This window comes from Drosophila tropicalis, unplaced genomic scaffold (genome assembly GCF_018151085.1).
Source record: "Drosophila tropicalis isolate 14030-0801.00 unplaced genomic scaffold, ASM1815108v1 contig_878, whole genome shotgun sequence".
Taxonomy (NCBI): domain Eukaryota; kingdom Metazoa; phylum Arthropoda; class Insecta; order Diptera; family Drosophilidae; genus Drosophila; species Drosophila tropicalis.
Window position 1 is genome coordinate 2,068,227 of NW_027173374.1, and position 22,469 is coordinate 2,090,695.

General features: G+C 35.1%; 8 protein-coding genes across 10 annotated transcripts; all 8 read left to right on the top strand.

Moving 5' to 3' along the window:
- The first annotated feature begins 500 nt into the window (after window positions 1–500).
- Window positions 501–5,993, top strand: LOC137585921 (uncharacterized). Its single transcript, XM_068301948.1, has 4 exons — window positions 501–952; window positions 4,815–5,156; window positions 5,220–5,586; window positions 5,650–5,993. The coding sequence occupies exons 1-4, from the start codon at window positions 662–664 to the stop codon at window positions 5,865–5,867; spliced, it is 1,218 nt and encodes a 405-aa protein (XP_068158049.1). The 5' UTR covers window positions 501–661; the 3' UTR covers window positions 5,868–5,993.
- LOC137585291 (uncharacterized) lies at window positions 2,247–3,838 on the top strand. The gene is made up of 4 exons (XM_068301009.1): window positions 2,247–2,505; window positions 2,577–3,085; window positions 3,144–3,513; window positions 3,571–3,838. Exons 1-4 carry the CDS (start codon window positions 2,322–2,324, stop codon window positions 3,759–3,761), a joined length of 1,254 nt encoding a protein of 417 aa, XP_068157110.1. The 5' UTR covers window positions 2,247–2,321; the 3' UTR covers window positions 3,762–3,838.
- A 668-nt stretch (window positions 5,994–6,661) lies between the features above and the next one.
- Window positions 6,662–8,296, top strand: LOC137585292 (uncharacterized). Its single transcript, XM_068301010.1, has 4 exons — window positions 6,662–6,906; window positions 6,985–7,478; window positions 7,542–7,908; window positions 7,973–8,296. Exons 1-4 carry the CDS (start codon window positions 6,714–6,716, stop codon window positions 8,167–8,169), a joined length of 1,251 nt encoding a protein of 416 aa, XP_068157111.1. The 5' UTR covers window positions 6,662–6,713; the 3' UTR covers window positions 8,170–8,296.
- An 881-nt stretch (window positions 8,297–9,177) lies between these two features.
- LOC137585389 (uncharacterized) lies at window positions 9,178–11,115 on the top strand. Its single transcript, XM_068301148.1, has 4 exons — window positions 9,178–9,958; window positions 10,013–10,201; window positions 10,269–10,446; window positions 10,511–11,115. The coding sequence occupies exons 1-4, from the start codon at window positions 9,266–9,268 to the stop codon at window positions 10,702–10,704; spliced, it is 1,254 nt and encodes a 417-aa protein (XP_068157249.1). The 5' UTR covers window positions 9,178–9,265; the 3' UTR covers window positions 10,705–11,115.
- A 137-nt stretch (window positions 11,116–11,252) lies between these two features.
- Window positions 11,253–14,362, top strand: LOC137585390 (uncharacterized). 3 transcript variants are annotated; one of them, XM_068301151.1, is made up of 6 exons: window positions 11,253–11,613; window positions 12,682–12,887; window positions 12,947–13,437; window positions 13,511–13,693; window positions 13,767–13,950; window positions 14,033–14,362. In XM_068301151.1, exons 2-6 carry the CDS (start codon window positions 12,689–12,691, stop codon window positions 14,218–14,220), a joined length of 1,245 nt encoding a protein of 414 aa, XP_068157252.1. In that variant the 5' UTR covers window positions 11,253–11,613; window positions 12,682–12,688; the 3' UTR covers window positions 14,221–14,362. The 3 variants fall into 3 exon arrangements, with proteins under 3 accessions (XP_068157252.1, XP_068157251.1, XP_068157250.1); XM_068301150.1 differs by having other exon boundaries at window positions 11,253–11,541; window positions 12,658–12,887; XM_068301149.1 differs by having other exon boundaries at window positions 11,253–11,541.
- Window positions 14,363–14,483: 121 nt separating this feature from the next.
- On the top strand, window positions 14,484–16,042 carry LOC137585051 (uncharacterized). Its single transcript, XM_068300699.1, has 3 exons — window positions 14,484–15,459; window positions 15,515–15,698; window positions 15,762–16,042. Exons 1-3 carry the CDS (start codon window positions 14,614–14,616, stop codon window positions 15,938–15,940), a joined length of 1,209 nt encoding a protein of 402 aa, XP_068156800.1. The 5' UTR covers window positions 14,484–14,613; the 3' UTR covers window positions 15,941–16,042.
- Window positions 16,043–16,976: 934 nt separating this feature from the next.
- On the top strand, window positions 16,977–18,461 carry LOC137585243 (uncharacterized). Its single transcript, XM_068300944.1, has 3 exons — window positions 16,977–17,249; window positions 17,308–18,183; window positions 18,247–18,461. The coding sequence occupies exons 1-3, from the start codon at window positions 17,036–17,038 to the stop codon at window positions 18,441–18,443; spliced, it is 1,287 nt and encodes a 428-aa protein (XP_068157045.1). The 5' UTR covers window positions 16,977–17,035; the 3' UTR covers window positions 18,444–18,461.
- Window positions 18,462–20,718: 2,257 nt separating this feature from the next.
- Window positions 20,719–22,444, top strand: LOC137584729 (uncharacterized). Its single transcript, XM_068300269.1, has 4 exons — window positions 20,719–20,831; window positions 20,923–21,141; window positions 21,234–22,109; window positions 22,178–22,444. The coding sequence occupies exons 2-4, from the start codon at window positions 20,928–20,930 to the stop codon at window positions 22,372–22,374; spliced, it is 1,287 nt and encodes a 428-aa protein (XP_068156370.1). The 5' UTR covers window positions 20,719–20,831; window positions 20,923–20,927; the 3' UTR covers window positions 22,375–22,444.
- The last annotated feature ends 25 nt before the right edge of the window (window positions 22,445–22,469 follow it).

Genomic DNA, 22,469 nt, shown 5'->3' on the forward strand with positions numbered 1-22,469 from the left:
GCGCACAAAGAAGTGTCCCATTGATTTAATGATTTTGAAAGAGCCTTCTATTACTTAACTAGAAGTAATTTAATTTGACAACAAGGATTTTAAAAGTTATTTGAATCTAGCTTGACGAAAGAGTCTAGACACTTTAAAAACGTGGTGAGAGAACAGATCAGTCAACGTTTGGCTGTCGACGGGTTAACATCGTGAAGGTAGTGCTGCTAATACTAAGGATGAGTGCACCGCAGTCCCCGGCAATACCGGACTGGGTTAATCAAGATCTTTTTCAGGGATTAATCAAGGAGCATTACTCCAATTTTTACTCCATTGACAAATTTATAATCAAGCCCGCCGTTAGCTGCGGGGAGAACTTCTTGTCCACAGTATTTCGGATACATATATCAATTCGAATGAAAGGTAAGGACTGTTGGATTATTTACAACTTTATATCCCATTTCCTTGTTTTTCGGTAGATAAGACAATAGAGGAAGCAAATTATATTTTAAAGGTTCCTCTTGACAACGTGTACAGTGAGAACTACAATCATAAATTATTCGTAACTGAATTAGACGTGTATGATAATTTGGTTCCCGAATTAGAGAGTATTTATGCCAAGAATACTTCACTCTTTGTAAAATTAAAGCCACGTCATTTTAAATTTACTGACAAAGAAATAATGCTCAAATGCGATTATCTATTGATGGAGGATTTGGTAGCAAATGGATATAAAAACGTCGATCGTACTGTCGGATTGGACCAAAGACAAATGGAGGCGGTTTTGAAAAAAATGGCCCAATGGCATGCGGCGTCGGCTGTTAGAGTTTGTCAATTTGGTGAATATGAAGATAACGACTCTGACGACCATGAATCCGATGACTCTAACGATGATAACTTTAAAAGATGTCGTGATCCTTTTTTGGATTGTCTGCCTGTTTACAATTTAGACCCACAAGAAGAAATTTTAATAGTGAGTATAATCATTCAATAAATTAATAAATCATTTCAAAATCCAAAATAATAAGAACAATTATTTTAGAGAAGTTTTGTGTCTCGGCTAAATGATTTGTATAGAAACTGCCTTACCAATCCGAATGAGTTTTGTGTACTTAATCATGGTGATCTTTGGTGTAATAACATTATGTTCAAGGTCCAAGAAGAATCAAATGAAATTTTGGACGTTTGCTTTGTGGATTATCAGTTACCAAACTATGGAACACCCGCTCAAGATTTGTTCTGTTTACTAATGACTTCGCCGAAACTTGGTATAAAACTAACTAAATTTGATTACTTTGTGGAATTTTACCATCAAGAGCTTACCAAACATCTTGATTTGCTTCATTACAATCGAACCATTCCAACTTTACAAGAATTGCAGGAGATTCTACTTCAAAATGGCTTCTATGGTATGCAAAATTAATAAGATAAAGTAATTGAATGGGGTAATTTATTTAATAAACAATTATTTACAGCATTTATAAACCTTAACCAGCTTATGTTTGTTGTGGAAAAGGACCCAGAGGATTCGGACGACAATCTATCGTACGACCATCAACGTTACCTCTTGCCGGGTAATGTGGAGCAAATGAAGCTGATATTACCTTGGCTAATTGAAAGATCTTACATTAAATAGAAATTGTTTTACTTCGCGAATTTTTCGCTTGCGTCACCCAACAGTCAGTAAATGTGTTGGAACAAAAAAAAAAAACTATAATTTACTTATTGCAAACTACAACAAATTGTACTTAAAGTAACAATGTATTTTAGTTTCGAAATATGCCTTTACGTTTGCATATCAATAACTGCTTAAGCAGTAAAAGTAACGGAACAAAACTTACCCTTGTTACTCATTCGCACTGTTGCCCAAATGCTTCTATACTTTTGTAAACTTTCTTAACAGGGTATAAGTATGCACATGCATTTACAAATGCATATGACATTTTCTCATTGGAAATAAGAGAGAGAGAGAGGGAGAGAGAGAGAGAGAGAGAGAGAGAGAGAGAGAGAGAGAGAGAAATACAGAGAGAGTGATTGAGCTTTTAACACTGCTTAATTAAAAAGAAAAAGTATACTCGACACGAAAACAAATGACTAATTGTTAAATGATTTTTTATTTAAAAAGAAAATAAAAAAATTATATTTGTGGCAAAAACATAAGTCGATTAAGTTTAAATTAAGAAGATTCTTAAAATTATTGAGAGTTATTTCCAGCACGTCCAAAGAGTCGAGCCATTTCAATAAAATTCCATGTCTTCAATGGCGTGGCAAGAGACAACAGATCAGTCAACAATTAGGTGTCGACGGGTTCGCATCGTGTCGTATTGCAGCTCAATTTAAAGATGAGTTCACCTCAGTCACCGGCAGTACCCGACTGGGTTAATCAACAACTTTTTCAAGGTTTAATCAAAGAGCATTATTCCAATCTTCACGCGATTGAAAAATTTACATCCAAGGCCGCCATCAGCATGGGGGAGAACTATCTAACAATTGTACTTCGCATACAAATTGAATTGCAAATGAAAGGTGGGAATGCATTTAAATGTTTAAGAGTTGGAAAAAAGTATTTTCTATTGCTTTGCTTTGCGTTCCGGTAGATGAAACCAAGAAGGAGGTAAACTATATATTGAAGATTCCTCTGGTCAATGATTGTGGTGACGATCATGAGTTTCACGACTTATTCGTCTCCGAATTGGATATGTATGATCGTCTGGTGCCCGAATTGGAGAGTATCTATGCTAAGAATACTTCACTCTTGGTCAAATTTAAGCCACTGCATTATAAATTTTCGGACAAGGAAATGTTGCCTAAATGTGATTATCTACTGATGGAGGATCTACGTGCGAGTGGATATAAAAACGTTGATCGTACTGTGGGACTGAATCAAAGGGAGATGGAGGCGGTTCTGAAAAAATTGGCACAGTGGCATTCGGCTTCCGCTGTACGAGTCAGCCAAATGGGTGATTATGAAGAGGGTTACAAAGTTAGTTACTTTTCGGAGGAACATGTCAAATTTATTGACGGCATGAACATAAGTTTCTGTGTGCCCTTCTTGGAGTGTATGCAGCAGGCATATGGCTTAGACCCAGGTGAACAAATTTTAATAGTAAGTACAACTATTCCAATATTCCAGTAAAATAAATTGAAAAACAAGTCTTCTTTAGAGTAATTATATGTCACGCCTCACCGATTTATATATGGAGTTTGGCAGAATCAATCCGGCCGAGCTTAATGTACTCAATCATGGCGATTTTTGGTGTAACAATTTCATGTTTAAGATCCATGAGGAATCAAATGAAATATTAGACGTCTGCTTTGTGGACTATCAGCTACCAAAATATGGAACACCTGCTCAAGATTTGTTATGTTTGCTGATGACTTCACCTCAACTTGGCATAAAACTAAGTAAATTTGATTACTTTGTGGAGTTTTACCATCAAGAACTTTCCAAACATCTTGTTTTACTTCATTACAATCGAAATGTTCCAACTTTGCAACAATTGCGACAGAATCTCTTTAAAAACAGTCTCTGGGGTACGTGTATTAATTGTGTTGAGTCGATTTAATAATTGGATTTCTATTAATTTTCAGCATTTGTATGCGCTCAACGTATGCTTCCCATCGTTTTGCTGCCAGCCGATGTTGATTCGCATATTGGCAACTTTATGGGTGAATCGGAGGAGGCTGTGGCATTCAAGCGTAAAACTTTCCTCTCGCCTGCTTATGTGGAACAAATAAAGCTAATATTACCTTGGCTTATTGCGAGATCTTATATAAGATAAAAATGCAGCACACGTAACGAAAGAGCTGAGTGTTATAAAAAATTACCTTTATAGTTATAAATGGATAATTATACAACGAACAACGAATAATAAAAGTTTAAAAGTTATTTCTTCTACAAAGTGTAACCCTCGTTACTCATCCGCCTTGTGTGCCAACAAGTCAGTCAGTTTACTATCGATATCGCTATCTTGCTATACTGGACAAATAGAGACAACACTGGGCACGTGAGTAAACAAGAATTTGGGATCAAAACAAAAAAGAAAACACGGTGTCAACAAACTGATTTGACCATGACAAAGCTTTTGAGCGTAGCATCTTAAATCTCAATGGGTTCCTCCCCCTCTATCTAAGGCGGAACTGAGAAAAGCTTTCTAAAAAGCTTTACTTATCACAACAAATAATATAAAAATTTTATAATGGTTTATTTGATTGGAACTATCTGGTACATGGAGTACCTAGAATGTTTGATGAATTAAGGATTTCAATGCCTTTGCGTTCATATCACAAATTTCACCACAAAATGCAATTGGCTCTCAAGAGGCTATGTCAAAGCTCTGGTGAGCAGTATATAAACTCAATCATTACCAGTTTTTAGTTTATTTAGTTCTACCTCAACTCGATCCAGCGTTGAGCTCGCCGAAAAATGCCATCAGAAAATAGTTCATCAAAGGGACCAATAGTCCCTGACTGGGTTAGGTCAGAACTTTTTGAACAAACACTTAAGGACACTGTCAAAAATTATAAGAGAATATTAAAATTTGAAGTGAGTCCCGGCACACGACCGGGTGATAATTATGTCACCATAATGCTGAGAGTGGAACTAGAAGTTGAACTAACAGGTGGGTGCACTTGTCCCTATTTTCTACTCTGTTTTATAACGACCCATTCCGTTTGTAGATAATACCACTAAAAGTATTTCGTACATGTTGAAAACTGCACGCAAGTCAGCAGAATATGGAGAGACTTTTGGCAATAGTGAGTTTAATATATTTGACACTGAACGGGACATGTTCATAAATGTTGTGCAGGAGTTTAAGGATATGTATAAAAAGGCTGGACTCGAAGTTGAGTTTGGTGCCAAATGCTATAAGCTCGACATCAAGGAGGATCACATTGTACTCGAAGATTTGAAAGCCAAAGGATTTCGGCCGACTGATCGATTGGCGGGCTTGAATAAGGAGCACACATTGGGAGTCCTCAAGAAGTTGGCCCAATGGCATGCCGCTTCGGCAACTCGAGTGGCCATCAAAGGTCCTTATCCTGAACACTTGAACAAAGGACTATTCACAGAGGAGGGAAAAGCTCTTTTAAAAGGCCTGTCGGAGGGTGCGATAAAGTACATACTAAAATCCTATGAAACAATAGAAGGTCATGAGGTTTACTATGACGCGGTAGTAAGTAGACATAGCCATGGTTAAGAAAAGGATTTCCCTCTTTAATTTACAAATTTATTTTAGAAAAACATGGAAGAGCACATCATGAAGCACATTTGGCAAGTTGGCCAAGTAGATCCAAATGAGTTCAATGTCCTCAATCACAATGACTGCTGGCTGAGTAACATAATGTTTCAATATGATGACCAAAACCAACTTCTGGATACATATCTGGTGGATTATCAGTTGTGTAAATATGGAAATGTGGCTCTCGATTTGCTATATTTCCTCGTATCATCACCCAGAGTGGAGATCAAAATAAAAGAATTCGATTACTTTATAAAGTTCTATCATGATCAGTTGATTGAACATCTGCAGCTTTTAAAATATCCCAAAGTGTTGCCCACTCTAGTTGAAATTCATACACAACTCCTAAAATATGGTGTATGGGGTAAGTCTTTAGACACTAGAATATGAGACGAATTCAATCATTTGACTAAAATTTTTCCAACAGGTTTTAATGTAACACTAGGCGTTATGGCCGGAGCAAATCTTGAAGATGCCGCCGGTGCTGATTTTGACAATCTATTGGCTGAAACGCCAGAGGGAGAGAAATTCCGTACTCAATTGTATGCCGGAAAACAATATAAAGAACACGTCAAGATAGTACTACCTTGGCTGCTTAATCGCGGCGCCTTGCACTGTCCAAATATTGACAATGTCTTGCAGTAGATTGTGCTACTATAGAACAAAGAAGACTGAAGTATTGTGTTACCCAATTACACTTATTATTGGGGTCTTATGTAATCGATAGAATAGTGATTATCGCCGGCCAAAATAAATGAATTTAAACTTAAACTTTTATACATATAATTTGAGAAATTGATTTGGAAAATAACTTCTTTTCCCTTAGATGCTTAAAACAATTTTAAAGTAATTTTAAAAACAATTTTTTTCTTCATTAAATTCATTGGAGTTAAATAAGATATACATATACTATAAAATATTAGGCCGACTTCCCACTAAACATAAGTATTATTTATGATATCAACTGAGAGATTGGTAGATATTGCCATTCTTACAATGCTTCACATTAGCTAATTTTTGAAAATAATTAAACCTTATCTCTGAAAATTTAGAGGATTTTTTAATAAATTCTATCATAAAACAAACACTATATGTGTTTGGCTTATATAGTAAATATTGTAAACTACAAAATAAACGATACAACTGACTGACAAAAGCTTTCGAATTTTGGGGTAATCAAAAAAGCGTCATGATGTACATGAAATCTTTGTATATACATGCAAAGAAAGAGAGAAGAGAGAAAATTTTCTAAAGAGCTTTCAACAATTAACCTGTTTGTTATGTTTACCAATAAGTTGACGATCATAAGCATTGGTGATCAGGGGGGGTCCTCGAAACCAATAGATTTCAAGCTTTCCAACTAATTTCGAACAGTGTAGATAGTAAATACATATTCACTTGTTTCAATATATAAAGCTTGCAATGTTGTAGAATTTTTAGTTATTTCCCTGCTAGCTTAGACAACGGACGGTAAAATTCTACTTGATAATAATGGCAGAGGCCGCAGAACAAGCACCGAGTAAAATTCCCGATTGGGTTAAGGCCAATCTATTTGAAGATGTGCTCAAGTCCACTGTCAAGGGCTATAAGAAAGTGAAGAGTTTCAAGCCTGTTATAGGATCAGCGGCAGGTGAAAATTATGCCACCATTATGTTACGTCTAGAAATTGAAGTCGAGTTGGAAGGTAAATATAAAATAGATGATGACATACTTATGTATTTGGATATGCAGTTGACTATAATGCTTTTGTTTCGCTTTTTAGATGGCAAAATCAAGCCCATATCTTATATGCTAAAATTGCCCCATCAAACGGAAGTGTTTCAGAAAATGATGGAGACAACCAATATATTTGATATAGAACGCAATGCGTATCAAAAAATTGTTCCAGAATTGGAGGAACTGTACAAAAATAATGGTGTGGATATCAAATTCGGCGCCCAAAGCTATGATCTAAAGAATGCCAAGACAGACTATGTCTTGTTGGAGGATCTGCGTCCGCAAGGCTTTAAAAATGCCAATCGTTTGGAGGGATTAGATCAACAGCATACCGACAAAGTTCTACGGAAGTTATCCCAATGGCATGCAGCTTCTATAGTTCGCGTGGCTACCAAGGGTCCGTATGAAGAAAGTTTGACTACGGGTTTCTTCAAGGAGGAAAATCGTCAAATGATGACGGAAATGAACAAAGCATTGTCGCAAATATTCCTGAAGTGTTGTGCCACCTACGAGGGCAATGAGACCTACTTCGAGGATGTTGTAAGTGGATGGGTAGTAATATTTTTGCACTCCTTTATTCATACTTCTCGTCCTTGATCTTAGAAAGTTCTTCAGCCAAAAGTTACTGACGAAATATTTAAAATGGCTAAACTTGATCCTTTGGAGTTGAATGTGCTTAATCATGGGGATTGTTGGTCAAATAATATTATGTTTCAGTATGATGCATTTGGCAAGATTAAAGAGGTCTACCTAGTCGATTATCAAATGCCCAGATGGGGAACAGTCGCTCAGGATTTGCTTTACTTTCTTATCTCCTCTACCAAACTGGAAGATAAACTAAGCAAATTTGATCAAAACATTAAATTCTATCATGATAATCTGGTGGAGCATCTAAAGCTGTTGAAGTACTCAAAACCATTGCCAACGTTACGCGATATACATTTGTCGCTCTTTAAATATGGCTTTTGGGGTAAGTTGGGCTAATTATATATGTACATATCTATGGTTGACATAATTCCCTATGTTTTATAAAGGTTACTGCACTGCTACAGGAGTTATGGCAGCTGTTCTCTTGGATCCCACAGAATCGGCCAGTTTTGAAAATTTCCTCGGCGATACGGAAGAAGGCACCGATTTCAGAACTCTCATGTATTCGAATGCTCGCTATCGCAAACATATTCAAGCTATCCTCCCCTGGTTACATAACCGTGGGGCATTGGAGACCAGCTAATATGGAAAATTCGATATGAAGAGGCTCTTAAAACATTCGTTGTACACAATCTCGTTAACTGATATCGTTATCAATACTTATGCATTGATATTTTTAATAAAACAATTTTAGCATGTGGTCTAAACAATTTTTTTTTTGTATTTCATGCGAAAAAATGGTTAATGACTAATCAGAAAGTCAGCAATGTCAGTGTGATAAGGCAGTTTGTAATTACCTTTTTAATTCCATTTAGTTTGTTTGTATTAACAAACTAAACTCTATCGATGCAAAAACCAGCTAACAAAACAACAATTCAGCGTCTTCCATATATGGGCATAAATAAAGAAAAGGGAATCAAAACAAAATGGTAGCTTAAAGTCCAAAGATTTACTACCTACAAATTGACTTGTTTACCTTATGTGTTAATAAAGCTTTTTGTAGAAGAGAACCAGAACGAGATATTTTCATAACAAGGCAAAAAAGATTTGCTTGAAAGCTTCATAAAGTTATGACCAGTGGCGGATTCACGGGTTACTTAAATAAGAGAAATAATACCTACCTAAATCAGGCTTAAAGTAAAGAATAAAACTTGGGTAAGGGCAGGTATGAGATACATTTTATTAAAATAAAAATTGCCATTGATTTTTGAATTATTATTTATATAAAATAATAATAATTCACTTTGTCCTGTATATATATGTGTGTACTTAGCGATGATAAGCGATTGCATAATTCTAGAATTCTTTATAATAGTCTGATTGTAGATACAAACACAGTGGGTGGCTATTGTTTTGTATTCAACATGACGGCAAATACTGTGCAAACATTTTAAAATGCGCATTGTCATTCCTGAAAACCTCAATTGCTCTTATATTCAGAGATAATGTTATCTAGAATTGAGAATAACCACACCCCTTTCCACCCTTTCCATGCTAGATGACAACAGATGCATATAAAGTGAAAATCTTGATCTCAACAGTCCAACATCCAGTGCTATCAATAAATCATATAATAAGTAGATTTATCTTAAAAGCGTGAACAGTGCCCACTCGAATCACAGTGTTCAGTAGATTTTTGCCACAGTCGGAGTCGGAAAGGTTCTTTTTTTGTTGTCAACATGCCGCCACAGACACAGGATGTAGTGATAAACCAAAATGATAAGAAATTACCCGATTGGATTAAGACGGATGTTTTTGAAGAGTTGTTGAAGCAACAAGTCAACGGATTTAAGGCAATAAAGTCCTTGAGAGCTAGTGCTGGGGCAGCTGCTGGTGAAAATTATGCCACAATAATGTTTAGGATTGAATTTGATGTGGAACTTAATGATGAAACACAGATCAGCAAGGCTTTTATGCTGAAAGCCCCCCATGAAACGGAAATCTATCAAAAATTGCTTCAAAATCATAATTTTTTCGATATAGAACGTGGCATGTATATTGAAGTGGTTCCCGAATTGGAGGAATTGTATAGGAATGCGGGCCAGGAAATTAAATTTGGAGCTGAGTGCTATGACATTAACGTTAAGGATCATTATGTATTGCTTGAGGATCTGAGGCCACGTGGCTTTCGAAATGTTGATCGTCTGAAGGGACTGGACCAGACTCACACCGAGAGTGTTCTACTTAAATTGGCCCAATGGCATGCAGCATCTGCTGTGCGTGTAGCCTCGAAAGGAGCGTATGATAAGAAATTTACTAAGGGCTTCTTTCGAGACCCAGAAGTTCTGCGAGTGCTGTGCACTAGAAATCTCCAAAGTCTATTAAATTATATACATTTGTATAAGGGGCATGAGCAGTATTTAAACGAATTGGTAAAAAGAAATACAATTACTTGTAGTCACCATTACTTTTGATGTTTATTCTAGCAAAATATCACCCCAAAATTGTTGGAAGTGGTCATGGAGATGAGTGAGCCGCATGAAGATGAGTTCAATGCCTTGAATCATGGTGATGCTTGGTCCAATAATATAATGTTTCAATACAATGAAAAGAATGAATTAATAAATACCTATTTAGTTGATCTTCAGATCCCCAAATGGGGTTCAGTTGCGCAGGTAATTTATTTATCTTTTCAAAGTTTATAGAAAGTAAAAACTAATTATTTTTTCATTACACTTACAGGATCTTTTGTATTTTTTGCTGTCATCAACTGAATTGGATATTAAAATTAGTAAATTTGAATATTTCATTTCATTTTATCACAAAGAGTTGGTGAAGCAACTGACTTTATTGAAGTATACAAAAACTTTGCCCACCCTTAAGAGTATTCATCATTCCCTTTACAAATATGGCGGTTGGGGTAAGTTTTTAGTAATCCATATTAACCGATTGTTATTTAAGTTGTCTTCTTCATATATTTTCAGGATTATTTGCCATTTTAAATGTGATGGGCGTTGTACTGCTGGACGCCGATCCAAATGCAAATTTTGAAAGCTTCTTCGAGGACGATGCGGAACGTAAATCTAATTTCAAAAAGTCTATCTTTACAAATCCAAGATATCGCAAGCATATGGAAATCCTATTACCTTGGCTGCAATATCGCGGTGCTCTGGAATAATAATTAGATAGTATGGTGCATTTGAAATATAGCAAAATTACCATTAATGACTAGCCAACTAAGCCGTCTAAGCCAACATGGGACACACAAGATTAGATAAAGAAGCAATTTGGCGTGTTAGTTTTTCCATAGCACACCTTTTGGGATTTTGGGTTTTTCTTATAACAGTTAAACGATTTATATTTAGGCCATAACAAGTACTGAGGAAAATATCATATGGTTAGTGTATTGTGACATTTATTTCTATCTGCAACGTGCAGAAGTTTCCTCATCACATGCCGCATTGAATCACTGCCAGCGATACCTAAGCGATGGCAATTAATAACATATCATCAAATCATTAGAACGAACAGCCATACCAAAGAGAAACTTGTGATAAAGAAACATGAAACAAAGTAAAGTCAATCGCAATCCACCACGTCTTATCAATCAAACAATACACAACGTTCTCATATCAAATGTTTATTTAGACATCATTCTCACACACAATTGAAGATTTTACCATGGTCTTGGTGTTAGAGTGACGCTTTTTGCCCGGTTTTGGCGAATTGACTTACAAATAAAACTCTCTATAATTGAGAATGCATGAGGTAAATACGTGTGTGCGTCTGTGTGTGTGTGTGTGCAAAGCTGAACCGATAAGAAATTTCTAATGCCAAATAGGGGCAACAGCCCCACTTATAGTTTCCAAACTGTCGCAGTCTTATTCAATTGAAATCGGCCGTTGAGATCGGGACTGCAGCAGAAGCAGCAGTCAAAACGAAATTTCAACTTATCAGTTCACTAAAAAATTGAAAACGAAATCAGAACAGAACTTTTGGCCAATTAAGGAAAAAGGTTTGCCACAACATTTCACTGTGTTCGTGTATATAAAATACAGAAAAAGTGTCAATCAGTCTAGTTGGAAAGGTGAAAGAAGTCTTATGAAAAGTTAGTTGGTTTAGAAGCTTGTTTTTGTGAAACAAAGATTTCTCATATATTTATATAACAATTTCAAATTCGTGAAATCATAATTGGCATGTGACTTGATGTATAAATGGTTTATCTTCCATTTGTATAATTAGATTTCGTTTACTTCTATTCAATATCGTTTAATGGTGTTTCAATTTCTGATAATGAACTAATCTATAAGAGTAGCAAAAAATACAAAATAAAATAAAAAACCTAATTATGGGTTTAACAAGTTGAATACAATGTGAATAATATTGAACACTTAAGGTGAAAGTGTTGAAAAAGTATTGAAAATTTAGTCCAACTAAGCTTAAAGTTCCCCAAAAATTCAATCGTATCGCTAATCGCAATGACTTAATCTTAATAATCAATTTGTGTTAAACCCTCTAAAACCCAATCTTTGAGGGTTATAAAGAAAGAAAGTCTAGAGAGTTTTGAATTGCCTTTATGCGGTTGCAATCCAGTTGGGGAAATACAATTTAAAAGTGCTTAAAGTTAATAAATCTTATAAGATGACTCATAATGAAATAATAAATTAATAAACCATAATATTTTGACTCAGATGTTTTGAACTAGTTAATCAAATTTATTGATTTAGTACGATTAAACTGAAAGTGCTATTAACTTGATCAATAGGTTTTCTAAGAAATTCTCTCCTAAATCTTTCACTTAATTTATGACCACAAATTTAAGGAAAGTCCATGAAAAAAAATAACCTAACCTTGTGGGTGTTGAAAAATTGAAACTTTTCCATAGAAATTTGCAGTTTTTGTTTGTTTTTTTTCTTGTTTATTAAACGGGATTGGTTAAATTTCCATGTAGTTTAATTTAAATTTTTTAAGAGCGACCGCTCCAAAATAAATATTCGTGCCACCCAGATTTGATAACACTTTCATAATGCCGGTGTATAAGAGCCTGCTTAGTTTTGGTTATCTCCAAGAACAATATTTCATTATCAAATCAAACAAATTATTATCATGTTATAATGATCTGATTATTCAGTTCAATAACCGTCGAAATTTTCAGATTTACAATGTCAGCGGCTACAAATGGCGAGAGTGAGGCAGCAAATTTTCCCAGTTGGTTGCCAAATATTACACTGGAAAATGCGGTTCGTGCTCAGTTGGGAGATTTTGAGAGGATTATATCGGTAACTCCGAAATCGGGCAGTTCCGAGGGTGAGAATTATTCTTCACTCTTTCTGCGACTGCTATTAGAAGTGGAACTACTTGGTAAATCAAGACACATATAAACTAATTAATATTAACTAATGAAATGTCTTGGTCTTTAGATCATACAACCAAGGATATATCTTTTGTGCTAAAAGCCCAGCATAATAATGAAGTTATGGCCGCCATAATGGGGAAATTGAAACTCTTTGATAAGGAGGAGCAAATGTATCATACGATATTGCCAAAGTTTGAGAAACTTTATGAGAATGTTGGCAAACCCATTCAGTTTGCACCAAAGGCCTTTAAGGTGGATCGGGACTTGGGTGTGGATTATATACTTTTGGAAGATTTGCATCGCAAGAACTTCAAGAACGAAAACCGTTTGACTGGTCTCGATTTGGAGCATATGTTGGCTGTGTTGGAGAAATTGGCTGCCTTCCATGCGGCCTCGGCGTGCTATGTAGAGCATTACGGACTCTTTGGGGAGGAGTTTACGGTGGGAGTATTCAGTGAGAATAATCGCCAATTGTTGCAGGAATTCAATGCATCGGGAGCGTTTCTAACTCAACTTAAAAAGTGGAAAAATGCTGAAAAAATCTACAAGAAATTGGTAAAAGACATCAAATTTATAAATGAATTTGTAATAACAATCACAATCATCGCATTCTATTTGTAATTCTCAGGCTGATAGCGATGATTATTTGGTAGATCGTCTGCTCCAAGATCAACAATATAATGCCAGAGAATTCAATGTGTTGAACCATGGCGATTGTTGGTCGAATAACATTATGTTCCAGCATGATGCATTTGGTAAAATTAAGGAAACCTTATTTGTGGACTTTCAAGTGGGCAAATATGGCAGTCCGGTAATCTAATTGTGACTCAGTATTCTATAGTGAAACGATTATCTAATGTGTTATCATATCAATTCTTTTGTAGGCCAATGATCTATATTATCTAATACTTTCGTCGGCTGCATTGGAGTTGAAAACCAACAAATTTGATTATCTAATTCGTTATTATTTCGATAACCTAATCAATAATTTGAAACTATTGGAATACCATCGACCCTTGCCAAAGTTAAAAAATCTGCATGCTGCTCTCTTTCGTAATGGTTTGGCTGGTGAGTCAATGAGCTTTGCCAAATGATAATCATGATAATAATGATCATCATCAATCAATCCTATCTTATCTCATCAAATTAGCCTACATGGTTGTATCCAAAGTTCTACCCGTTGTCATGTTAGACAAGACAAACAATGCCAATTTGGAGAGCTATATCAATGATGAATCCAAAATGAAGGCCGCCATGTTTACCAATCACAAATATGTTCGAGTAATGGCGGAACTTTTACCATGGTTGGACAATCGCGGCCTACTCGACTGGAAGTAAATAATTGGTCTCCCACGCTCATGGGAGGGCGGCAAGAGGAAATAATGAATATTTAATTGCAATATTTACCAAATATTTGAAACGACAGTAAAATTAAAGAACAAAACAAAACATTAAAAAGTATATTTAAAGATGATAGCAACTTTAATAATATTTGTATACCTAGTACTTTAAAAACTTTAACAAAGTCCTCTTAATTTTTGTCATTGAAAGACAAATCGAGAATATTTTATGAATTTTCACATTTCCTAGGAATTACTTTCAGCCGAAATTTTTAGTTTTCAGTCAGTTAATTGTCTAATGTCAGCACGTACTTTTGAAATTCTAGTGAACTGTTAGAATTATTTCCAATATCCATAGATCGTTAATATATAAACCGAAAGACTGTTCAAGATGACAAGGCCCAAGGTCCCAGAATGGGTGACATCTATATCTGTAAACAATGCGGTATATAAAATCCTGGGTAAAGGTTGCAAGGTGTTGGCCGTTTCGCCCAATGTCGATGATATACAATTTCGAAATTGTACCTTTTTTTTGCCCATTCGGGTCAGAGTTCAATTGAAGGATCAAACCATACGGAAGTTATCCTTTATATTAAAGGCACAGAACAATAGGAAATTTCAGGCCAAGGTCATGAACCAATTGAAGATGTTCTTTCGCGAGCATCAAATGTATCACAAAATTTTGCCCAAATTGGAGAAACTATACCAAATGGTGGGCAAGTCAACTATTTTCGGTCCACGAGCCTATAGACTGGATTATGGGATTGGTGTTCAATATGTATTGCTCGAGGACTTGGCGGCACGCGGTTATAGGAACATTGATCGGAGTATGGGTTTTGATGAGGTGTGTTTGAAGCAGGTCCTTAAGAAGTTGGCCGAATTCCATGCTGCTTCTGCTGTGTATGTGGAGAAGTTCGGCATGTTTAGCAAACTGATGACTGTGGGCGTGTACAAGAAAGACAATAAACTGATCCTAAAGGAGCTAAACGATGCAGATCCCTTTATGTCACAGCTGCGTCGCTGGCGTGTGGGCGGACGATTTCATAGAAGATTAATTGAGAAGGAGGAGGTTTTAGTTGATCGTATGCTAGAGAATTATAAAGTAAAGCCAACAGAGTTCAATGTGCTCAATCATAGCGATTTGTGGGTGAATAACACTATGTTCAAATATGACGCTTTTGGCTCCATAGAAGATACCGCTTTACTTGACTATCAGGTGGTCAAATTTGGATCACCTGTAAGTAGTAGAATAGTTATCCTATTTATATAATCACTTTCCTTTATCAATTAAGGCCATAGATCTTTTTTATACCATTCTATCATCGGCTCAAATGGAAATTAAGTTGAGCAAATTTGATGATCTGGTGCAATATTATTTCTACCATTTGCTGGAGAATCTCAAATATCTTAATTATCAGCAATCTCTGCCCCAACTTTGTGATATACAAAACGCCCTTAATGCCAATGGGTTGTCTGGTAAAATTGCCCTGATTATTTACTTACAGTTTATATTAAATATTCCTTCACTTTTTCTTCAAGCCTATGTGGTCGTTACCCGGGTTCTACCTATTGTGATGATAAATGAATTCGAGGATGAACTAAATGAGAATTATGCCTCAAAAATGAAGTGCTTTATGTACACCAATCCTAAATATATCCAAGCAATGAACGATATTCTTCCCTGGATGGATAATCGAGGGCTTCTCGATTGGCAATAATTGAAATTTCCTTTTGGCTACTTATTAACTATTAAATATTACTGGAAAACTATCAAAAAAATTGGCTACCATAATTGGTAGTGTCTTACAAGCATAGAAAAATATCAATTATCAGTTTTTTTTATAATTTTATTTTTCTATCAGCTTTCGCATGATTATCACAATCTTATCATATGCTCCGCTACCCTGTACATAAATTAAATGTTGCATATCTAAGGTTCATATACCTAAACTCTGGATTCCAAAGTGTCCAAAATTCAAAGTGTTCTTTTCTAAAACCTTTAAAACCTGTGTAAAAGGTTTCCAAGTGATTGTGGCCATTTTAAAATATGCTAGTTCCAATTAAACTGAGTTATAACTTTAGAAAATGGTAATTACAGGATATCATGAAGTCTTGCATACTATTCAGTTCCAAATAAACACACCTCCATTGATACTATATGAAAATCGAATCAAAATGCAATCTCATGATTACTCAGAAGACGTCATTAATTTCATACGGTTTCTATCAGATACAACAGGTTGTAATCGAATATTAATTTAAACTAAACCTTATCACTAAAAATTCGCCTTGGTTTAATAAAACAGGCTAGTTCCAATTAGGCAATAAAAATGTCACAATAGGGGAAAACAATTAAAATTTGTTGTTAAACATTATAGAGGCAGAAAAAGATCTGAGTTCAACAATTAATAAATATTAGGTGAATTCTTTAAGAGGAATCTGTTTAAACTATCTCATTGATATATGAATATTTAAAATAATAATTATAAACGCATCATTTTATGGTATTTAGTTTTAATTGCATAGTAGTAAAGATATTAAATAAAGTCACTACACACTACACACAAAGTTTGTGCTGATAACACAAAGCCTCTTGTCTACCCAAACAAAATCGAAATTCATACTTATATTTAAAAAAAACAAAAAAAGGTAGTATATTGACCACATAAATTGTCGCCTCGTATATATAAGGCACTCAGTTTTTGTTTGTTATTCACAAAAGTCGCTAACCTAATCGCAGTGAAGTCAGTTCAAATTGGTCCGGAGGAATAGTTTAATAAGCCAACATATTTGTTAACTATTTTGCAGTGAAAATGTCGTCTGTAAGTAAATCCAACAAGCCCGTAAATCCAAATGAATATTTGGATATACCCAAGTGGATTAATGAAGATTACTTTCGACCCATCATTGAGAAAGATGTGGAAAATTTTGCGAGTATTGTGAACTTTACACCTGTTGCAGCAACAGCACCAGGTGAAAATTATTCGTCAGTTATGGTGCGAGTAGTAGCCGATATACTGCTTAAGGGTATGCATGAAAAAATAATTTATTATTTGTGGTATTATATGACTCTCGTTTTAATTAGATGGCAGCCAAAAACAAGTGTCTTATATACTAAAAACTATGCTTGAGTCAAAAGATGGAGCAGAACTTTTCAATACAAGGAATTTGTTTTCCAAAGAGACGAAAATGTATGAAGTGCATATACCTCAGTTTATTAAATTGTATAAAGAGGCTGGTGTGGACAACATTGAACTGGCTCCAAAATGTGTGCATATAGAGGTGTCGCCGGAAAGAAGTACTCTAGTTCTAGAGGACCTAAAACGTCAGAGTTTTCAAAATGTAGATCGACTTAAAGGATTCGATATGCCGCATATACGTCGTGTCCTACACAAATTAGCCGAATTCCATGCAGCTTCAGCCAGGAATTTCGAACTAAATGGACCATACGATCAAATCTATTCAGAAAACATCTTTACGGAAACCTTTCGACCTCTATTTGTGGGCCTGTATAATCATCGTCAAGAACAATATTTCAAGGCCATGCGAACATGGAATTTGCCCAAGGATGAAATCGAGAGATATATAGCAAATTTTAGGACCGGCGAAGAAAACTTTGATGCATCGGTAAAAGTGTCGCGAGTGGATGAGAATGATTTCAATGTCTTAAATCATGGTGACAGTTGGTCGAATAATTACATGTTCAACTACAAAACGAACGGAGCAATTGATCGATCTATTTTTGTCGATTTGCAAATGTGCAAATGGGGAAGTCCTGCCAACGACTTGTGGTATATGATTGTTACGTCCGCCTCCCTCGATATTAAAATCAAAGAGTTTGACCATTTTATTCAAATCTATCACGAACGTTTGGTCGAATGTCTAAAGATTTTGAAATATGGCAAACATATCCCAACACTGAAGGAACTACACATAATAATGCTGAAATATGGATATTGGGGTAAGTTTTGATTTCAAGATGAAAAATTTTATACAACTTAAAAAAATCATGTTTCTTATAAAGGCCCCATAACAGCTGATGGTGTTTTGGCCGTTACTTGCTTACCCACCAACAAGGATGCCAATATGAAAATGATGACTAATCCTGGCCCCGAAGGCGACGCATATCGTTATAATATGTATACCAATCAATTCTATGCCAGGGCCATGGAAATATTGCTACCATTTTTTGAATGCAAAGGAATTCTAAGGGGCGATTAACAAATTGTTAAATAAGATATATGCATAAACATGTAAAAGTAAATATAAATAAATTAAATAACGATTATCAAAACTTGTAATTTAAATATGTATATCATTTAGAATAGCATCATAAAAAAACCGATTTAACTTTATTCGCTGAACGGTTCTTAGCATATAAAAATGAATATCTTCAATAAATATTTCCTATTTTTCGAGTAATTAATTTTCTTTGGCTAGATTGTCTGAATCGCCCACAGTAAGACGTCGTGACGTCATTGTCAAGCTTCCAAGTTAAAAGTTCTTAATGAACTAAACCTTATCACAGAGTTCTAAATAAAAATTCGCACGCGCCCAATTGCCTAGCATAGGCCAGTCTGGGCTCTAGAAAATATTTTAACGTTTGCGGCATGACAATTAAAATTCCAATTGTTGACAGAGAGAATACATATGTATGTATGTACACAATGTACACAATTGTTACTATTCGTCATACAGTTCGACTGTCTATAGAATTTTTAATTAATTTGTTTGTATACAACAGAATTGTTATGCAATATTAGCTTCTATATATTATGTACATATATACATACATACCATGGTTCTATTGTTAAGTATTATATATGGAAAGTAACCTTGGCGTAATAATGACAATGGCAAAAAGTGAGTTCCAGTTGGATTCATTCGTAAAAGTCATCAATTAAGTTAACAGCATTTAAGATTAAACATGGTAATTATTTGAATGAAACTTACATACGTATATGCTATATTTAGTAGAAGATTAAAATATAATATACTTATCAGCCATGTTTACAAATTGGCCTAGAAAACCAATCATGGCCAAAGCCAAACATAGTTAAATTAAGGCAAAATGACACCTAATGCTTGACCTCAAAGGAATTGAAGTTTCCATATATTAAGAAAATTTTAATGAGCGAAGTAAGAATTTAGCATTATGATGATGTACATATATCTACATATGTCTTGGAGGATATTTGTGAGTCTTACAAGTTTTACCTGTTGCACCTCAGCAAATGAACTTTTTTTACTTTATTTCATAATATTGCACTTAAATTGCATAGTAGTCAAAAATGTTTGCCAAGTTATCAGATGACCACCTGCGTGAACATATACATTATAACATTTTTGGAATCAAATGATAAGTAATCGATTTAAAACAACATTAGAAATTCTCAGAAACACGTAAATGAATAAATTGCGTATATCAAGTGTTTGGTATATTCACTTGGCATAAAATGAGCCTTCTATCCTTTATCCTCCATTGTCCCACCTTTTAGTAATGCTTCATAGAGGATAAAATGGCACCTACATAAGTCGACGTTTGAACTCGATAATATAAGCTTAATGGACAGGACAGTTTAATCTATATATGTGCATCTCTATTTATATATATTTTTTATATTATACTATACTAGTAACATTAGATGTAACGAATCAAAAGGAAATGCAATACGAATTGTCACAAATTGTTTTGAACTTGATCTTTTGATCGTTTCCGTTGTTTGAACTTTGAATTGCTATTGAAATTGTAATTGTAGTCAAACTGGAATTCTATTAGAGGCAGAGAATTCATGAACAAAATGAAAACTTGGGCAGTTTTTAAATTTGTTTTGAAACGACAGGTGAAATGAATTTGCTTTGTCTTAACTTTTGTATGCTTAAATGAAATTGTAATTGTAATTATTCAAGATGTCTGATAATGCATAGTCAATCGGATGAAATGGGAAAAATTAGATTTTAGAACTATGACGTGTGAAAATTAGTTATATTTGTGAAATTCTTCGGGTTTGCCGCAATCATTTCGAAAAGTCTGTTTCGATTTGATCACCCAAACGAAGCATAATTTAGCTCGTAACCAGTTTGCGCTGATAGCACGACATTGCCGACTAACAAACACATTGACAACGAGAATAGAAATACAAAAAATCAGAAATCGACGATTCTGTGACACCCTCTATTAATAGGGTCATAACTCAAACATCAGAAGTCCAAACATTGCAAACTCTTAAAGTGATGTAATTACCACAATCCCTTTGATATAAAGTGATCTATTTGAGTCCTTTTTAATTGCTATCATGGTTACCAGAAGGTAGCTTTTGAACACTTATCTTTAGGGTACATACCCTTTGATCAAATGCTTGCAGGGTACAATCATTTTTAGTTATCAGTTAGACTTTGCTTGTATGGGCATTTATTCATCGGGGAGAGGTGAGGTCTATGGATTCATAGTATATTTAAACTAATGTATGATGGAACTTTAGAGACAAAAGGTTCAGTATTTGTTTGCCAGTCATAACTGCCGGACATAACACGGTCGCAGGTCGCATCGTTAAGATATACGGAAATCAATATTTAAAAGTTTGCAGTGAACAAAATTGTGTTTTGTTGGTCAGTAAAAATGAAAGTGAAAGTTTAATACCCAAAAATCACATAAATAAAATAGACATAGTATTTAATTATAATTTCTTCACATTCACAGTTAAAATGTCACCTAATAGTAACTCAGAAAAGCCAGAAAATCCAAATGAGTTTCTTCAGATTCCCAAGTGGATAAATGAAGATTATTTTCGCCCCATCGTTGAAAAAGATGTGAGCAATTTCGCGAGTATAGTGAACTTTACACCTGTCGCTGCTACACAGCCAGGTGAAAACTACACTTCGATAATGGTGCGAGTTTATGTCGATGTATTGTTGAAGGGTAAGTGATAAATTGTTGAAACTAAATAGAAAGCAGTGATTAACATGTATATACCAATTACAAAACAATTATGTTATCTAATACACATTTAGATGGTAGTCAAGAACAAGTATCTTATATACTGAAAACCATGCTGGAGTCAAGTGTCGGAAGTGAAATGGTCAATGACATGGGATTATTTCCCAAAGAGAAGAAAATGTATGAAGTGCATATACCTCAGTTCATTCAATTATATAAAGAGGCTGGTGTGGACAACATTGAACTGGCTCCAAAATGTGTGCATATAGAGGAGACACCGGAGAGAACAACTCTGGTTTTGGAAGACTTGACACGTCAGGGCTTCAAGAATGTGGATCGACTCAAAGGATTCGATATGCCGCATATACGTCGTGTCCTACACAAATTGGCCGAGTTCCATGCAGCTTCAGCTAGGAATTTCGAGTTAAATGGACCCTACGATGAAATCTTTCTAGCTTCCATATACACGGAAAAGAGTAAGCCAATTTTTGTTAACATAGGTAAGTTGCGTCAACCACAATTTCATGAGGCAATACGTGCTTGGAATATAAATGAAGAGGACGCGGAGAGGTATATTACGCAAATCTCATCACCGGAAGCAGCTTTTGATGGAGCCATTAAAGTGGCAAAAGTGGATGAAAATGAGTTCAATGTCTTAAATCATGGCGACAGTTGGTCCAATAATTATATGTTCAACTACAAAGAGAACGGAGAGATCAATCGATCTATTTTCGTCGACTTGCAAATGTGCAAATGGGGAAGTCCTGCCCAGGACTTATGGTACATGCTTGTTACGTCCGCCTCACTTGATATTAAAGTCAAGGAATTTGATAGTTTTATTAAAATCTATCACGAACGTTTGGTCGAATGTCTAAAGATTTTGAAATATGGCAAACATATCCCAACACTGAAGGAACTACACATAATGATGCTGAAATATGGATATTGGGGTAAGTTTTTTTTAAATATAATGTTAATTGAATTTAAAATTATGCTAAAATTTGTATTTCTTTAACAGGACCTCTAACATCTTTTGGTGTATTAGTTGCCACCATATTTCCAAGCGACAAGGATGCCAATATTAATATGATGCTTGCTCCTGGACCAGAGGGCGATGCTATGCGTTTTAAGACCTATTCCAATCCCTACTATGCCAGGGCCATGGAACAATTGTTACCATTCTTTGAGAGCAGAGGGCTCCTCAAACCTGAATAGAGATGCCAATTCGTGTTATTGTTGTTTGTAATTGTGATATTATTATCATTAAAAGAAGATATGTAATTTACGTTAAAACTTTGTTCGTTTTAAAC

Bases quoted from the DNA above. Each gene is read 5' to 3' on its own strand.
- LOC137585243 (XM_068300944.1), top strand. From the start codon at position 17,036: ATGTCGTCTGTAAGTAAATCCAACAAGCCCGTAAATCCAAATGAATAT. The intron at 17,250-17,307 runs GTATGCATGAAA...CGTTTTAATTAG, and splicing joins AGCCGATATACTGCTTAAGG to ATGGCAGCCAAAAACAAGTG. The intron at 18,184-18,246 runs GTAAGTTTTGAT...TTTCTTATAAAG, and splicing joins GCTGAAATATGGATATTGGG to GCCCCATAACAGCTGATGGT.
- LOC137585921 (XM_068301948.1), top strand. From the start codon at position 662: ATGCTCAAATGCGATTATCTATTGATGGAGGATTTGGTAGCAAATGGA. The intron at 953-4,814 runs GTGAGTATAATC...ATGTATAAAAAG, and splicing joins CACAAGAAGAAATTTTAATA to GCTGGACTCGAAGTTGAGTT. The intron at 5,587-5,649 runs GTAAGTCTTTAG...TTTTTCCAACAG, and splicing joins CCTAAAATATGGTGTATGGG to GTTTTAATGTAACACTAGGC.
- LOC137585390 (XM_068301151.1), top strand. From the start codon at position 12,689: ATGTCAGCGGCTACAAATGGCGAGAGTGAGGCAGCAAATTTTCCCAGT. The intron at 12,888-12,946 runs GTAAATCAAGAC...CTTGGTCTTTAG, and splicing joins ATTAGAAGTGGAACTACTTG to ATCATACAACCAAGGATATA. The intron at 13,951-14,032 runs GTGAGTCAATGA...TCATCAAATTAG, and splicing joins CTTTCGTAATGGTTTGGCTG to CCTACATGGTTGTATCCAAA.
- LOC137585292 (XM_068301010.1), top strand. From the start codon at position 6,714: ATGGCAGAGGCCGCAGAACAAGCACCGAGTAAAATTCCCGATTGGGTT. The intron at 6,907-6,984 runs GTAAATATAAAA...TTCGCTTTTTAG, and splicing joins AATTGAAGTCGAGTTGGAAG to ATGGCAAAATCAAGCCCATA. The intron at 7,479-7,541 runs GTAAGTGGATGG...CCTTGATCTTAG, and splicing joins AGACCTACTTCGAGGATGTT to AAAGTTCTTCAGCCAAAAGT.
- LOC137585051 (XM_068300699.1), top strand. From the start codon at position 14,614: ATGACAAGGCCCAAGGTCCCAGAATGGGTGACATCTATATCTGTAAAC. The intron at 15,460-15,514 runs GTAAGTAGTAGA...TTATCAATTAAG, and splicing joins TGGTCAAATTTGGATCACCT to GCCATAGATCTTTTTTATAC. The intron at 15,699-15,761 runs GTAAAATTGCCC...TTTTTCTTCAAG, and splicing joins TAATGCCAATGGGTTGTCTG to CCTATGTGGTCGTTACCCGG.
- LOC137585291 (XM_068301009.1), top strand. From the start codon at position 2,322: ATGAGTTCACCTCAGTCACCGGCAGTACCCGACTGGGTTAATCAACAA. The intron at 2,506-2,576 runs GTGGGAATGCAT...GCGTTCCGGTAG, and splicing joins AATTGAATTGCAAATGAAAG to ATGAAACCAAGAAGGAGGTA. The intron at 3,086-3,143 runs GTAAGTACAACT...AGTCTTCTTTAG, and splicing joins CAGGTGAACAAATTTTAATA to AGTAATTATATGTCACGCCT.
- LOC137585389 (XM_068301148.1), top strand. From the start codon at position 9,266: ATGCCGCCACAGACACAGGATGTAGTGATAAACCAAAATGATAAGAAA. The intron at 10,202-10,268 runs GTAATTTATTTA...TTACACTTACAG, and splicing joins AATGGGGTTCAGTTGCGCAG to GATCTTTTGTATTTTTTGCT. The intron at 10,447-10,510 runs GTAAGTTTTTAG...ATATATTTTCAG, and splicing joins TTACAAATATGGCGGTTGGG to GATTATTTGCCATTTTAAAT.
- LOC137584729 (XM_068300269.1), top strand. From the start codon at position 20,928: ATGTCACCTAATAGTAACTCAGAAAAGCCAGAAAATCCAAATGAGTTT. The intron at 21,142-21,233 runs GTAAGTGATAAA...ATACACATTTAG, and splicing joins TGTCGATGTATTGTTGAAGG to ATGGTAGTCAAGAACAAGTA. The intron at 22,110-22,177 runs GTAAGTTTTTTT...TTTCTTTAACAG, and splicing joins GCTGAAATATGGATATTGGG to GACCTCTAACATCTTTTGGT.